The sequence below is a fragment of the Marmota marmota genome, unplaced genomic scaffold (assembly GCF_001458135.2).
Source record: "Marmota marmota marmota unplaced genomic scaffold, marMar, whole genome shotgun sequence".
Classification (NCBI taxonomy): domain Eukaryota; kingdom Metazoa; phylum Chordata; class Mammalia; order Rodentia; family Sciuridae; genus Marmota; species Marmota marmota.
Window position 1 is genome coordinate 7180732 of NW_025999842.1, and position 15572 is coordinate 7196303.

Genomic DNA, 15572 nt, shown 5'->3' on the forward strand with positions numbered 1-15572 from the left:
TCTGTCATCACCAGTCAGTCGTGCAGGCAGCCCATTCTTGAATCCTGGCCTTTTTTTCCTGGACCTGAAACAAAACATACCGCTCCAACCTCCTCCACTCATGTCCAAATTTTCATGTGTTCAACATTTGTCAGGGCCTTCACCTTCAATGACATGGTCAACACACCAAGAAATTATATTTAACACATGAAAAATGAGCAGCAGACCACTTCCCCCTGCTTTGTAATTGAGAATTACAGACTCTATGTTTGCGATATACACATGTGTGCTTATTCTTGAGAAAATATTCATAGAGACTTAAAATGACTGTCCTCCAAAATCATAAAAGGATTTAATAACACACTTTAATATAATTTCTTAAGCATTTTTTAATAAAATACAGATATGTACTTATAATTATCAATGTATGTATTTCATTTAATATAACAATAAAAGGTTAGTCTTTGACATAACATGGTAATTAATATTTACAGTAAAATCTAATGGAAATAGCATTTGTACAAAATCAATAAATTTTACCAAAAATTATTTAAAAATTCTACTCATATTGTGGTGTCATCTCAAATTACCAATAGAAAAAAGGAAAATGCTCTACTTACTAATACATATGGGTATAAAGCATTACTTTCTATGTTTTTCAAGATGGAAAAATATTCTCCTTGAATTACACAAAGCACTAAGGCTGGGATAAACTCATTCTTAAAGCCTTTTTCCAAGTATTTGTCCTGATATTAGTATTGTACACAGGAAAAGCTTATTGTATAGGTCTACTTATTACAAATAGTTCATGCCCTTTAATGCTAATTTGAAATTTAAAATCAATATTAATTTGATGAACTGTTTACAGAATCCATGAAGAAATTTGTCAGTATCTATAAACAGAGTCAAACCCAGTGCAAATTCTGTTCAAACACTAAGTTCCCCTAAATATCTAACAATGGTACTATTTTAAAGAAGCAAATCAGGAGTTATATCCCCTCCACACATTAAACTAAAGATGAGTTACAGCCATTTGATTAAGCAATGAAAGGAAACACTCTTTTTGCTTGTCATATATGATGTGTAATGAATAAGTCAGTCAGATACATCATTTTAGTTTCTCAACAGAAGGTTAATGCATTTTATCATGCATTCTTAGCCTTTTCTATTTACCTCATAAATATTTTTTATCCCAAGAAACTGTTCAAAAAATGTTGTTTTGAACTCTTAAACCATGTATACATTATTTAGGGGCTTTAAAAAAAAGTACTGCTGCTTTCATTTGTTTACTTCCAAGGCTAAAAATGCTATTGAGGTTAAAAGTTTTATAGTTCCTTTATCATAATTAGTATCTTCCTCCTTAGTCCTTCAAGAGGGCCTTTATAGTAATGGGCTTTAGCTTTTGACTACAACACCCACAAGACAGATTGTCAGAGATAACCCTCTGAAAATTCCTTGCAGCTTTAACACCATAAAGGCCTAAGACCTGCCTGTTTTGAAAAACTCAAGACAGAGGGATATGGTTAAGGAAGGAAAGGGGGAGTTCCAATTTGCAGGAGTTGTAAGACATAAATAAGTAGCATAAATGTCTTTTCCTTACTCATAAACCATGGGTCAGGATGTTCAAAGCAAGATAGAAAAAAATATCTTAAATGAAAAACCAAGCAACAACAAAAAAAAAATCTAAGGGATAGTTGATAAAATTATTCCTCAAGATTTAGAAATATAAACGTTTCTCATTGGAATCAAAGAATGTGAGGTGGATTAATTTTCTTTTTGCCGCCACTCATATCATATATTCTTTCCCTGGTGAATACTGGAATTTAAAAATGTTTACAGAACAGTTGTCAATGGCCTATTTGATAACTAAATACGATGATCAAAAAATCTTAAATACTAGAAATTTATTCTCTGCAGATGAGTAAATACCTCTTGTATGACCAATGGAAAGTGAAAAACAAATCACAATCCTCCTCCACCTTCCATCAAAAAATAAAAATTATATGAGTTATAAATTTTATAGACCTGAGGTCATATAATATCTGTGGCAAATAAGAATAAGCAGGAATGTAAAAGCTAATCCTTCATAATTACAAATACCTCAGAATTAATACTAACACTTCAACTGGCTTTTGCATTTTAGATTCTCCCACTATGTTTAAGAATAACCGAAATCATAAGACTCTATATAATGGTTACTGCTGGTTATCAACACTCAATTTTGAAATTGTTCAGAACATTTTTCTGATACATTAAGTTACAAGTCTTCATCTGGTTAGTATCACTGCCAAGTTTTAAGTTTACCATTTTGTTTTTTTAAAAAGTCTGAGAATTTTCATTAAACATACTGTCTGAATGCCACTACTCAGCAACTGGGTGAACAGGAGGATATAAAAGAGGCTTAAATATGCCACATGCTATGTATATACAGTATCCACATACACTATAGATAATTACAGTCTCGCCATGAGAAAGTGAAAAACCTCAGGGAAACTTAATATTCTATTATATGCATATTTTACAAGTTACAGATAGTTACTTTCCATATTGCTTTTAAAAAGAAAAGAAAAAGAAGATAAAAAATACATTAGACAGATTCAAATGGGTTTAACTTAAAGGCTTCATCAGACCATATGTGCAGACACTTGAGATGATGACAGAGTTAAGCTTCCTAGGGTCCTAGAGTCAAAGAAACTCTGCTGACCCCCACTGCTAAGCAGGTGCACTCCTTCCACAGGGGGCAACATCTGTCGATCAGTCATGGTCCCACTTGGTGAGGACCCCAAGAAACTTCCTTGGGAAGAAACAATTTTCTCAGGACTGGCAGCCAGTTTGGGGGATGTGGAGAAGTTATATCCATATAAGGCACAGGGACTGTGTAACCTGAAAGTGTTATATGAACCCTGGTGGGTCTGGTTAGTAGCAAAGGCATTGCTGGAGGGTGAAGGCATGATGTACTGGAGCTGAGGGGACATTCCTGAAATCTGCATGGACAAGCTGGTCTGTGGGCAGCTGAAGGTGTCTCCATCAGTGCCTCCCATGGACATGTTCACTGAGGTGCTGCTGCTCACACCTACATAGGAAGGAGTCCTGGGCGAGGCGAATGTCTCGCTGGTTTGGTTGGTGAGCCTGTTGTAGGTCTCGGCCAGGGATGTGCTGTATCGGTTGAGGGTGAGGCCTGAGCGGGCACAGGCAGAATAGTCAGCTGGGGCCAGACTACATAGCTGGCTGGTGTTGGGCCCCAGATGGAAGGCAGGAGAGGAACAAGAGGAGCCAGACAAAAGGTGAGGGTGGGTGGCAGGAACACCATTCCCAGTACTTTGCAGTAAGGAGGAGGAACTTGCATTGCCTATAAAAGAAGTTGAAATATAAAGAATGATGCCGTAGCCATCTTTTTCTTTTAATTTGTTAAATACATGATAGAAATGGCTTGTTATAAGGGGTGGTAAGGGCTAAAGAGATGAGAAGGAACTTATGATTTATCATCTTTCAAGGAATTTAGAACCTCATTGAATTCATAGTGAAACAACCTGCACACAAACCCTCTCAATGTGTTCTCCACCCCCGCAGTAGTGGGGACTGAACCCAAGGGTATTCTACCAATGAGTTACATCCCCAAGTCTTTTATTTTGAGACAGGGTATTCACTAAATTACTGAGTCTGGTTTTGAATTTGAAACCCTTCTGCCTTAGCCTCTTGAGTCACTGGATTACAGGTGCACACCACCATGTCCAGTATCTCTCAATATTTTTCTTTCTTTCTTTTTTTTCTTTTTTTTTTTTTTCGGGCCTGAGGATTGAACTCAAGGGCACTCACCCACTCAACCACATTCACAGTCCTTTTTTCTATTTTATTTACAGGGTCTCATTGAGTTCCTTAGGGCCCTACTAAGTTGCTGAGGCTGGCTTTGAACTCATGATCCTCCTGACTCAGCCTCTCAAGCCGCTGGGATTACAGACGTGCATCATGGCACCCGGTATCTCAATATTTTTAAGACAAATTATCTCCCTAGGGAAAGATGTGTTTTTTTATTGCAGAAAGAGAAGGATACTGCCATACAGAATTTTCATAATTTGTCCCTTAATAAGCTTTCTCAAAATATTTCTTAGTATAATAAATATTACAAATAACTGAATTTATCAGCAACTTTATACAGTATCAATCTGTATCATGTATCTTGTTCCAACAGTGTAACACCACCACATTTTACCTACATTTCAGCCTTTCTTTCAGCAAAGTTTGCTTTGGATCAATATATTTCCTTACAAAGAAACAGCCATGACTCAAAGCAAAGAGCTGAACCAAGTCCACACCCTGCTCAAGCATATCTGTAGCTTCTCACTGAAAGCCTATGTGCATCAATGACTATATAAGGCAAGTCTTGGCCACGTCTTAAAGCAATAGTCTAGCCCCTCAAAAACTTCACTTCCAACCAGAAAATAGGTTGGTGAATCACATCTTAACACAAGCATAGAAGTCCAACAAATAAACAATCCTGTGAAACTTAGAGAGGGTAGTTATCCTGCATTCAGTGGTGGTGATGGTGGCTGACCCTCCCTCTCTGGATGTGGTGGTAAACCTGATGTTTGCAAATTTGACAGAATTTAAAGGGAGAAGAAAATCCCAAGGACTAGACAGGTTGTAAAACCTTCATTGTTATAGTGCCAGTGTCTTACATAGCTTCCCAAAATAATCTAAAAGCCCAATATGTTTAGTAATAATTTAAAACCCAGCAGGTGAAATTCTCACTGGAAGGTGGTTAAAAGCCTGCCTACAGCAGTGAGAGGATAGTCCTACCTAGTGAACAGACCAAAGAGAAAGTGTCATCTTCTCAAAGAAAGTGCAAGCCCCAGACTTGTGGGAAATATTCAGCGATGAGCCCAAGGAAATCTGCCTGAATGTACCCAACTTTCTCATCATCAATTCAATAAGAGAACCCTTCCTAGAGTCACTTACACTAAAGGAAGAAAGAAGCTGGCAAAAAAAGGTGGACTGGAAACAGCATCAGCAATTTCTTGTGAAGAGTAACTGGCCTCAGAACCCACAAGTCCACCTCCAACATTAATACAACATTTAAGAGTCAGATAAAGGTAATAACATAAATAAACAGCCTAAAAATCCAAGATTTAATCTATAACCACAACAACCATTTTTTTCTGACCCATCCCCATACCATATGGAAAAAAGATATGAACTCTAGACCTGTTGGTGATGAGGTCACCATCATATTTGAAATAATTGTGCATTTTTGTTAGCACCTGAGCTTTCAGACAGGAAATGGCTGCAGCTATAACCCAGGAAACTTTGTGAGTTACCTTGCTTGGGAATTCCAGGAATATCTTCAAAGGTGAGGGTCCGCAGTGAGGGTCTCCAGAATGCATACGATTCCACCAAGGCTTCCAAACCCATTCTAAACAGCAGGATCAGGATTAGGGTGGGATGGGGGACAAATGAAGTCTAGTTAGGAGAAGTTGGAGCTTTCATCAGTAATGAGTATTTTGGAAAATAAGACCAGAATTGATAGAACACCCCATACTCGCAGGTTAGGAGCTTGCCATGGTCAGAAAGAAATACTTGGGAGAGGGAAAATCACCCAAAATGTTGTTAACATTCCTGGGAACCAAAGCCAAGCCAATGTGGGGGAAGAAAAGCTACCCCTTTGGGCCAAGGGGCTGAGGTGAAGAGAGTCCATCCTTACTGTTTTGAATCCAAGGCATGGCTGCAATCTGGAATACACCTTCTCCCAGTGATGGGGCTTTTCCCTCTATGAAAAGGGTGTTTCCACAAAAGAATGTTCCGGTAAAAAACAAAACAAAACAAAACAAAACAAAAAACCCTTTTCTAAAGAGGCATTTTGTCCATCATTCAGTGCCTCAGCAGCCATCTCAAAGGAGTGTTCTTCCAAAGAAAACCAACTTCGGCCAGGGGCACCATCTCCACCATGAGCCGGGCTGGACTCTCCTTTCAGAAATGGAACCGCCAGAAGAGGGCAGCACTGACTTCTCCCGTCCTCACCCAGCAAGGTGTAGGCGAGCAGCAAGATGATCTCAAAGAGATATCCACTATATGAAGTTAGTACCACTATCACAGAATACTTTAAAGCCTCAATACCCATATTTAATGAACAAACACTTAAAGAGACAGGAAAAGTTGGTTATGGACTATTTACATGACATGAATGTATTTTAAAACACCAACAATTAAATACGTGCATAAACTGTCTCCTTCCATAAGTGATTCAGTTTTTCCTTCCTTACATCAGGTGGGATTGAGGCCCTTCACTCAATTAGCCATTTTCAAAAGAGCTAAGACCTTATAACTTGTCCCTCAACCTCCTCAGTCCTAAAGCAATTTGTTAATCAAGATAACATTGTTCCGGGCACAGTGGCACACACTTGTAATCAGCAGCTTAGGAGGCTGATGCAGCGGGATCATTGAGTTTGAAGCCTGCCTCAGCAAAAGCGAGATGCTAAGCAACTCAGTGAGACTCTGTCTCTGAATAAAATACAAAATAGGGTTGGAGATGTGGTTCAGTGGTCAAGTGCCCTTGAGTTCAAACCCCAATGCCACCAGCCCACCAAAAAGATAATAGTGTGCTTTTATGAAACCTATACCTCTATTGTAGGAAATTTCTGCTTCCTGAGGTATCAAATACTACTCAGACATCTCTTGTGATTGTCAGATATGCTTGATAACTACAACTCAGGTGCTACCTCCTCTGGATTCCCTGTACCCACAAATCATGAACTATGGACTAAGACGAGAGGAAAAGACCACCAAGAGTCACATTACCTTTACCTATAGGGTAAAACCTCTCCAATCAGCAAAAGTGATTTGTGAAGATAAAACCATTTCACACTACTACTCCTTCTGGACCAATGTTTTACATGCAGAATTTGCTTCCTTAGAATGTGCAGATAAAGTCTCCATTGATCTATTTATTTCTGTCCCAGCTCAATGAAAAGCACACCTATCCCATCTTAGTAACAAAAGAACAGTTATGCATGGGTGGAGGGGCAGCATATGTGCATGCATGAACACATCTCCTGAGTATACTCAGGAACCTGACTCATCTTTTCAGTTGTAGGCTCAGGGGAATACTGTTCTCAGAGCACCTCAAAAAGGCATCTCCAGCCCTACAGATATAATATGAATGGGCTACCAAAGGAAGAGCAGGACACAGAGGGAACTGCACTTGTTCTATCTGAGCTACCTGGGAAAGAAGAACAGAATCTGGCTTCTAACATAATAATGTGCCACAGAAACTATCATTTAATGGTAAGAACACTAAATTGGAATCAGAAAAAAATGGGCTTGACTGCAAGTCACTAAAACTAATTGTGTGACCTTAAGTCAATTTCTTAACCTCTCTGGATTTCAGCTTCCTACAAAGTGAGAATTAGGTTATGAAAGCTCTGAAACCCTTTTCTAGCTCTAAAGTTGTGTTATTCTAAGTTATTTTTTTCCAAATCAAACATCACATTTGTGGCCAAAATACAAGTAAAATTTAAGATCATGCAACTCAGTAGCACTTTTTTGTCCATTAAAGTATTCATTTCTGGGCAGTTTTGCAAGCCTACTCAATCTCAGACCCCCAAGTAATGACTTGTATTAATACTGGAGTAACAAATACTGGGTGCTATTTAGCTGATTACTCTATATTTAGAGCAAACCAATACTAAATTTTTTATGATGTTCCAGAAAAAAAGATTGTTTAAATGCAAATGAACATTAGGACACAGCTTTATTTTAAAATTGCCTTTTATTATCACATAGATGAATTTTGATAATGGTGGTTTTCAATATTAAAGATACCAAAGCGTTACAAAACAGTCTTGTGGGAGTTTACTTAAGATAATAAAGTAGCATTCACTGGACTTAGAAATTTATTCACTATAGAGATGTGTATTACTGCATTATTTGCTTTAACAGTATAAAGCCAACTATGCTTCAAATATATAAACCAAATTTTTGGCAAAAGTTATTAAGTATCATAAATATATAACCCCAAGCTTTAAAGAGATGCTCTGAAGGTGATATGTCTACAAGTGATCTGATTTGGAGCTATTGATATTTTTCCTGAGGCTGCTGTTTCACACTGCAAGTTCCAGAAAGGATTTCAGATATTTTGCAGGAAACAGTTATAAAATATTTATTAGCTGAATCTGGACTTTTGTTAAAAAGCCTTCATTTTCTCCAGTAATGGAGACTTTTCCCATCTAGTTAAAGAAAAGATGAAAGGCACCTCCTGCAGGAGAGTAGCCAAGGCGATAATTTATACAAGGTGCCTTTGAACAACTTCCACATTTTATCACTGCCCTAATTTATGCTATCAAATGGCCAAGTTTATTTAGTAAAATGGTTATGTTTTTCCTGAGGTATTTAAAGAGAAGAAATTTTTGTACCTTCCTGAGTAAAAAATTTTATAGGGTCAAACCTAAGGCCTAACTGAAGAATGAAACTATTCTCAGCACATAAATTCGCTCTCACATAGCAAATGTCTTGCAGGAGAGCTTTTAAGGGCCAAAGCTACTGATTCCTATAAAATAGGCTGTGGAGTCATAAATAGCCAGGAAAGGATAATTTTTAATTAAAGAAAATTGTTTTATAAAGTTTAAACAATCATAATTTCACGTTTATTTCTTGTTCTGCTCAATTTGTTTATTTTATGTATGTGAAAAAATTAAAATAGAAATGTGTTTTCTTAAAAAAACAACTGTACAATAGTACCGGGTAATAAAGGACTATTTTGAATTTTTTCCTCTTGAACTTTCTTCTCAATCAACAAATTTAAAAATTATGTCAAAATGGACCCCACTATTATGTAAATTATAATACACTAATAAAAACTTTTCGAAATAAATTTTAAAATATTGCAGTCCTCCATACCCCTTAAAAATCACTATACTTTCCTACATATAACTTAGGTTCTTTTTTCTAAAGGAAAATAATACATAAGTTATAAGTATTTAAAGCTGACAAAATTCTCTTTAATATTTGCATCTTTGGTACTTATGACTCAAATATGTTAATATCAAATTTTTAAATGTAGAATATTGATTTATAGATATTTAATATTAGGAAGTGACCCATGAAGAGATCAGCTTTGATAAAAGAGATAATTTCAAGAGAAAAAAAGTTGCAACCTTATTTCACTAGCAAAAACTCAGAGATAATATACTTCACCTATAAAAAATACTGTTAAAACATTTGAAGCAAAAAAGGAATTTTAATTTAAAAAAATTTTAAAAACAGTTCAAGTATAATTCATTGTTTTCTGTATGTCCATTAAAAACATTAAAAGTTTTATTACAGTCAGGAAAAAATAATAGCAAGCACCATTGGATGCCATGCCTACACATTCCCGAAATCGCCAAAGGGAAGGAAATATCAAAACCTAGCATTTTGACCTCACCATACCAAACAGCTTAGTAGTTTATTTTCCCCAGTACTACGAATTTTTTACTGATTACATTTAAATAAACAAATGTCTTTTCATTATGTTGGCATATCTAGTATATTTCCTGAAAAGTTGTCGTATACATCATCTCACTTCTACTTGTAAAAGGTTCATTCATTGTTATCATCTATATAAAATATACTTTAAGAATATTGTTTAATTTGGCCTCATAAGTGAACTGACAGGGTATAAGCAAGTGAAATCTCCAGTGTTGGTAGCAAGTGAGGTCTTCGCTGGAACAATCAATAGCTTGGACATGGTTCCTGGCATATACACATTTAAAGCCTCTTCTACTTAAAAAAAAAAAAATCTCTGAAACCAGTGCAAGATTCTGAAGTGAGTAAATACTAATCTGATATAAACACAGTCGCAAGAAGATTCCATCAAAGCATTTATCAAGGTAGAGGAGTTAGTTTACCCCAAAGGTTCCCTTTGGCCACCTCACTACATGATCTTGGATTACTAAATTATGGTTGAATTTGCATTCAGTTTTCAGAAATTCATCTGAAAAGCAAGTTAATCAGAAGCTATTATAACCTAGCAAAAGCCAAGCAAACATTTTCTCCACATTGAAACAGACATCTAAAAAGACACAAAGTCAAATAATCCCAGTGACTCAGAAGGCTGAGGCAGAAGGATCACAAGTTTGAGACTAGCCCAGGCAATTTAGTAAAACTCAAACTAAAAAATAAAAAGGACTGAGGTTGTAGCTCACTGGTAAAGTACCCTTGGGTTCAAACCCCACTACCACAAAAACATTTTTTAAATAAAAATAAGTTTTTTAAAAAGACATAATTTCAATATAGGAGACAACTTGTTGTGCATTAGGTATAGCTGCAAACCTTCCCACAAGGTGATGAATTTCAGAGGGAAGCCTCCTATTGGTCAGTCCTATTGATCCACCTGCAGAAAGTTATTCTACTATTGCTGAATTTTAATTGTATTTTAGTCCTTACATTGCATAGTGTTTAAATGATGCCATTACATATGAAGATGACACCAAGTCACTGTAAGCAATTTAGTGTATTCTGAGAAAAGGTCTCTGTTGCCTACCTTGCCCAATCAATCAAATGAAAGAACTAAAAATCTCGACTGTTACCTAATGGTTTTCTTTCTAAAACTTCAAATAAAATTGTCTCCAAAATAACTGAGGATTTTGACTTTGTGTAGACAGACCAAATTAATACTAAGTTTTCAAGTAGTATTAGAATGTTTTAGGAAATAAAGTGATTTTAAAAAATGTTCATATATTTCTTTTTAAAAACAAGATACTTTGGCGGGGAGGGATACTGGGGTTTGAACTCAGGGGCACTCGACCACTGAGCCACATCCCTAACCCTATTTTGTGTATTTTATATAGAGACAGGGTCTCACTGAGTTGCTCAGCATCTTGCTGTTGCTGAGGCTGGCTCTGAACTCCTCCTGCTTCAGCCTCCTGAGCCATTTTTTGTAATCCCAAATTGGGATTACAGGTGTGTGCTACTGTGCCCAGTGAAAAACAAGAGACTTTTGAAAACATGTAAGTCAAAGTCTTACCCGGAAAAGGGCTTTGTAGAACATTAGTCTACTATTACTCTCTGTAACTAAAAGTTATCTTAGAAAATGTTGCACTGAACTGTATTGGAATAGAATCATATCAATAAATTTTAAAACTCTTGGCATACAGGCTAGATAATCTGCTTTTTCATAAAAGTACCAGAATGGAATTCATTATTGTAGCTCTCTCACTTAGTATAAACACCATAAACACAACACAGAAAAAATAAACTATGTGACTGTTAGTAGAACCAAGACAAATTTGGGAGCTAAAGAACATCAGCTCTCTTGGCAACAGGAAGGAGTTTCATATTCCAGTTTTAAATCTGAGATAATAAGAGACCCAATCATACTCACTAGACAGAATCAACAAACAGTTGTGTCATCACTAAGGAAATTCTAAACCAATAGCAGAGGCAGAAAGGGCATTTACTTGGGATATCAAGGGCCCTGGCCTATAAGGGTAGACTTCTTCAAGGCCTCTTAAGAAGCAACATTCAATGAACCACTTAGAGCTTTCACCTTCACACCAGAATCATGCATGAAAGTTCACCTTAAGGCAGCCCACACCATCACACTCCAAAGGTGCATCCAACGTACAACAGTATTGATCAGTTTAAATTATCATCGGAAATTATTTCAATACCCTATCAGCAAATTTAAATATTTAGTTTGTCACAACCAGAATGGTTTTTCACTAGCACTTACCTGTTTCTCCCAGAGTCTCGGAAGCCTTTGGCAAATGGATTCCTATCTATCTTAAGGCGAGTAATCTGCAGAGTGAAAAAAAAAAAAATCACATTAAATCTTACACATACATCAAATAAAGTTATAAAACACATAAATAATTGCAGAACTACAAATTTTTCAAAGGTTAACTTGATAGAGAATTCTACTGTGCTCCTCTTTCCATTCACCACATATTTTAATATTTTAGCAGTAAAGTTAAAAGAAAATTTCGGAAATCACCCAGAACATTCATATGCTATAAAGAAGATACTTTCTCACTCCTTTTCAAACTCCATAGATTAAAGTTTGCTTTGCTTTTAATATTCTTAGGAAAGGAGATCTTGAGTCATCTGGTGATAATTTGCCCTTTGTTTGAAAATCCTCTAGAAACTGAAGCTATTCCCTTGAACTTTGTGATGTGGTTTAATTGTTTCTCTTACAATAGAGGTAATGGGAAATAATATCTAACATCCACTTATCAACCATTCATATTCTTAAATGTTATAAAGCTCTTCCACAGTATTCTTCAGAATTAGGTAATACCCACACTCCTTTAATGTTCTGCCTCTGTATTTTTCTTTGTCTCTCCTTTCCTTTCTGGCACTCATCTGAACATTTTATTCTTTTTTTATTTTATTTTTAGAATCCTAACTTGACCTCAGCACTACAGTGAACCAGAGGTAACCCACTCCCTGAAGATTCTAATGAGATTAAATCTTATACATGTAGTAGAAATAAATGAAAATGTAATTTTACCTAGAGTTCCAATTTGTTATCTTATAATCTTGCCCACTAATACCACAAGATTTAGGAGGAAGGGGGATTTACAAATGTTCTAATCATCTCAATTAAATTTATTTTTATTTTACTTTTGCCATCCTAAACTTGACCCTAATAAATAACATCCCATCTATTTCTTACCATATCTGTACTTTGCCCAAAGGAATTTATAGTCTATCTTTTAGAAGTACACCATGCTTTGCACTCTAAATTCATTGGCTTAAGAAATCTACAAAGTTAAATAATATATTTCTGATTGTATCCATCTTGGCTGAGGATGAACTTTGCTGGATAACACTACAGCAAAAAAAGGCCTCTATAGTTCTCCTAGACTGCCCGTGCATTCTCTCAGCCATCCTCTAATCAGCCATGCAACACTTAAGACACGTGTGCTCCATATGACATTGTCTTGATATGTGGATAGAACTATATTATAATGGACATATGAAAGAGTTGGTTAATTAATTCACCATGTCTTCCAATCTATCAGTGAAGGGTATTTGTCTTCACAGATCATTACAGTTCAATTCTCTGTTCATTTCAGTAATGTTTAAATAACACTAAATAATTTAAACATTTAAAATATTATTACTAAAAAGAGTACATATTTATATAATTGTGTTTGTCTAAATAGAAATATGTCACAATTACTATTATTTTTATTACTAACATTACCACATTTATTGAATGCAGACTATGTGTGGGTATATGAAGTTTTATTCATACCAATCATTTAATTATCATAACAGCTTATGCACAGCTATTATCCCAATTTTGTTCTCTTTTGAAGTGACATTTTACAAGTAACTTTCCCAGAATCATATAGTTATTAGCCAGTAGAAATGGATTAGGAAACCAAAATGCAGAGCTCATGCTGTTAACAACTGGGTGAATCTGCTCACCAATTTTGCACAGGTTCTTTTCTTTATTTTTATTAGTGCTAATAAGTTAAACCAATTTCCATAAGTTCTTAAAACTAGTAGCTGGGACATTTAAAAGTGAATGTTATTGTTACCAATTTCCCTTCTAATTTTTCCACTCTCCTAATCAACTTGTCAATGTTTGCTAGTTAGTATTAGTCACTAACATGTGCCTAAAGCCTACTACATTAAACTTACTGTACCAGAGAGTGGGAGAAAATAACATATAAAGCACAGGTAATTTGTGTGTAAGAGAGAGACAGAGATAGGGACCATGAATCAGAGTAGTTAAAAGTATACTAAAGCTTTGCTATTTTCTCCTCATGCACTGACTTCCCCTGAGAAAAATAATTTCCCAACCCTAAAATTTTGAGGAGATCATCCTAATTTTCTCTAGACCTTCTAAAGGTTACATTTCATGTTTCTACGTAAAGGGGTATATGACAGAATGGAAATGTGAGTGTGAGAAACAGGCCAGCTTTGGCTGAGGGACTAGTGTTGCCACAGGATAAGAGTGTTTAGCCCCTCAGTTCTGAAGAACACATGGGGGGACTTACATCTCCTAAGAAGTTTTAAAACAGTGGTTACTACAACAGAATTTGAAAATCCTTAAATGTTTACTGAAATATATACATAGGTAAGGAGAAGTGAAGACCCAAAACAATTTGGCTGACCGCTGAAATTTAAAAGAAAAAAAATATCTACCTCCAGGCCATATCAGCTATTACATAATCATTTCTTATGTGAACTAGCTGGAATTACATGTACTAAGCATTTGCCTTTGATTTAATTCTACTTTCTTGACACAAGCAAACACAGCCTCATGTTTACTAATATAGAAAAGAAATATTTTACTTCTCAAATTATTTCAAACTTTATGAAAAGACTACCTCATAATGGCTAATCTTTCAGACTATTATACTTAAATCACTCTTTATCACCCATAAAACATAGTTTGAAAGGAAAAAGCCCTTTTTGTAAATACACAAAAATGAATGTACAGGATAAATGCTTCTGAAATATTTTCATGGCCAGCAGTTTAAAAACCAAATCCAGTAGTTTACAATACAATTCTCTGTTCATATTTTACATGTTCATCTCCTATCATTTAAAGAAGTCCTCATGGGACTTCTCCTTATGGGAGAAGCCCATGAAATCATGGATAAAGTATTGTTTTTATAAATATGCATACATATGCTTTGCATGTTATATATGGCAAAAGTTGTATGATGATTCATGACATTTAGATATACCAATATACCACCTATTGAAACATTCTAAAAAGATACCAGCTAAAAACAATACCTGCTGATTCTGATAGGCAGTGACAGTTGTGAAGACTGTCTCTGGAAAGGAGAAAGCCTTCACTCCCTCCCCAGATGGAACAGGCTTGATGGGAGAAAGATCATCTCCACAATCTTTGCGAATCACGTGCACTCGTGGCTGGTATTTGTGCATAGAATGAAGAATAATCTACACCAAGGAAAGAAAATCCAAATATAATCAGAAACCTCTGAAACATCTTGATGCCAACATTCGATATTTAATACATATAATAAAGTCTTGCTGGAAATTAACATTTCCAAGGATGCAGAAATGACTTTAATAAAATACGTCAAATAGAAGAGGGAGGGTTAGGAAGTTATTTGTAAAATGTTCATAAAAATACAAAACAAAATCATTATTTTAGTGAAACCCTAAGAACAATCATGGGAAATCAACATCAAATTTACTGTTGCTTAAAATACAAGTATAAACTCATAAGAATTATATTTATAATGATACAAATTATAAATAAGACCAATAAACCAATAAAACTAAAAAATGAGATTGAAATGATTATTTAAATTGCATGAATCATAAAAAAAACTAAAAATAAGTATTTATACAAAGAGTCTTCTTCAGAGTAAACTTTTCCTTCATCTGTGACTGCACATGTTTGCTCAAGAGCTAAGCAACTTTAAAGACATCTTAGCATCTGCTTTGTGTGTAGCTCACAAAGTCTCTGGATTGCCAGAAGAACCTGTATCTCTATCATAAGGCTTCTTCAAAACTCAGACTCTTGAGAATGGAAAGCTGGCCCTCTCAGACTCTGTTGTAGGAATCCACAATGTGGTTCAATTACCTTCTAACCAATCATTCCACTCTGAGAATTTATGCTAAGGATG

The 15572-nt window shown here is 35.6% G+C and overlaps 1 protein-coding gene across 1 annotated transcript in view; it reads right to left on the reverse strand.

Moving 5' to 3' along the window:
• Positions 1-350: 350 nt before the first annotated feature.
• Tbx18 (T-box transcription factor 18) overlaps positions 351-15572 on the reverse strand; it is a 30064-nt gene continuing 14842 nt past the window's right edge. Inside the window, exons 5-8 of the mRNA XM_015496987.2 lie at positions 14710-14877; positions 11684-11748; positions 5295-5389; positions 351-3328 (exon numbers count right to left, since the gene is read on the reverse strand). Of these exons, the coding sequence (XP_015352473.1) occupies positions 2604-3328; positions 5295-5389; positions 11684-11748; positions 14710-14877 (1053 nt within the window). The 3' untranslated portion in view covers positions 351-2603. The remainder of the gene's footprint in view (positions 3329-5294; positions 5390-11683; positions 11749-14709; positions 14878-15572) is intronic.